Here is a 1,829-nt window from a genome sequence, read left to right as displayed (position 1 = left end):
TTTGTTTAGCCAGTTTATTCATTTTAAACAATGTTTGTTTAGCTAGTTTATTTGTTTTAAACAATGTTTGTTTAGCTGGTTTATTCATTTTAAACAATATTTGTTTAGCCAGTTTATTCATTTTAAACAATGTTTGTTTAGCTAGTTTATTTGTTTTAAACAATATTTGTTTAGCTAGTTTATTTGTTTTAAACAATGTTTGTTTAGCTAGTTTATTCATTTTAAACAATATTTGTTTAGCCAGTTTATTCATTTTAAACAATGTTTGTTTAGCTGGTTTATTTGTTTTAAACAATGTTTGTTTAGCTAGTTTAATCATACTAATCTGGGATAGCTATATCTTTCATCTTAATGTTCTTGCTTAGTTTGTGTTATGTAAGGAATGATGAGTGTTTATTAATTTCTAGTTTGCTTATTGGTATTTTCAAACAGTTCTGTACTGTAGAAGCTCTAATTACTGGTATAGTGGATGAATGGGCGTCTGTATTACGACCTCGTCGCAAGCTCTTCACTATCTGTGTCATAATCTTCTTATTTTTAATGGGATTACCCATGGTGACAGAGGTAAGTCATTATCACCTTCAACTTTCAATACATCCCACATACGTACATATACGCACTCACTTATACCATACCTTCATTGCCTATATCTCACACACGCACACACATATTCTCATTGACTTATAACACAGCAAGAAATTTTGATCATATGAATTCAATCACATTATAATTAATAAATTAAAATCATGTCGAAATTAACAATATTAGAAGAAATGAAAAATTATGTTTTACCAAACTGTTGTGAGAAAGATATAAATATTATTTCCATAGTGCAATTTATTTTGAATCGTCATGGCGATATCTTACTACAGCAGACAAATCGTTAAAGTCTCGAACCAAGATCATCATGGTGAGAAATATCTTGACTGTTTTCCTAATGATAATCCTGGTTTGAAGCTATTTCTGAAGTAGTTTTAATTTTGTTAGAAATAGTTCTTTCCTATAACACCTGTATATTAGTTTCTGTACGCGAAAAAGAGTAACAGTTTAAAATCGTGGTAAACGTAAGAAAAACTTAAAGTTCAACTAGAGGGCCAGTCGTATACAATGTTTTAGAGTTATTACTAGTTATTATTGCGCATTGTGATCTTTGAACTCCTTTCAAACTGAATAGTAGAAATGTGAGTTTTAGAATATTGTAAAAAACTTGCCCATGTATGTCAGGGTTTTAGTATATATGAGTGGGCTGGGATTCTTCTACAGTAGGTGTCTGTGACGTGTTGGCGATAAATTTGAAAAATAAACGGACAGCACACAATCCACTTATTTTAAAATAATATATTCAAAACAAGTCAAACGTATGTATAAAAATTCTTTACACTATAAGATATCACAGTTTTGTCTAACACTCTAAATAATTCTCTTTTCTTGTGAAAAGTCCACACAGGCTAGTTCAGTTACTTCAGAATCTAGTTTACAAGACAAATTATTTTTCTCTGCTCTGTTTTTTACTGTACAATCTGTGTTAAATTCGCTTGCGTTACCTCGCGTGTACTACAGTTGTATCTCAACCTTTAAATAATTGTCTCCTTTCGTCAAAGCCCATACAGACGGGTTCAATTACTTTAGAACACCCTTTGACAAGACAAATTATCCTCCTTATCACTGTTAAACTGTGAAACTCACTTTATAATATCACCGTTAAGGCTTATCACTCACAGGCAAGCTAACTTTATATTTTCTAACTTTCTGACTGAACTTCACATAACATGCTTTCATTTCTCTACTTAACTTGCTAGTAACACCAACACCCACATATATATACACAC

At 30.9% G+C, this 1,829-nt stretch overlaps 1 protein-coding gene across 1 annotated transcript in view; it reads left to right on the top strand.

Annotated features, from left to right (window-relative positions):
* The window catches only part of LOC111083916 (sodium- and chloride-dependent GABA transporter 1-like), a 6,444-nt gene extending 5,742 nt beyond the window's left edge, over positions 1-702 (top strand). Inside the window, exon 3 of the mRNA XM_022380654.1 lies at positions 433-702. Within this exon, the coding sequence (XP_022236362.1) occupies positions 433-687 (255 nt within the window). The 3' untranslated portion in view covers positions 688-702. The remainder of the gene's footprint in view (positions 1-432) is intronic.
* Positions 703-1,829: the final 1,127 nt, after the last annotated feature.

The sequence above is a fragment of the Limulus polyphemus genome, unplaced genomic scaffold (genome assembly GCF_000517525.1).
Source record: "Limulus polyphemus unplaced genomic scaffold, Limulus_polyphemus-2.1.2 Scaffold12099, whole genome shotgun sequence".
In the NCBI taxonomy this organism is placed as follows: domain Eukaryota; kingdom Metazoa; phylum Arthropoda; class Merostomata; order Xiphosura; family Limulidae; genus Limulus; species Limulus polyphemus.
The sequence above is the reverse complement of the archived record's forward strand: the minus strand, read 5'-3'. Positions and strand labels throughout refer to the sequence as shown.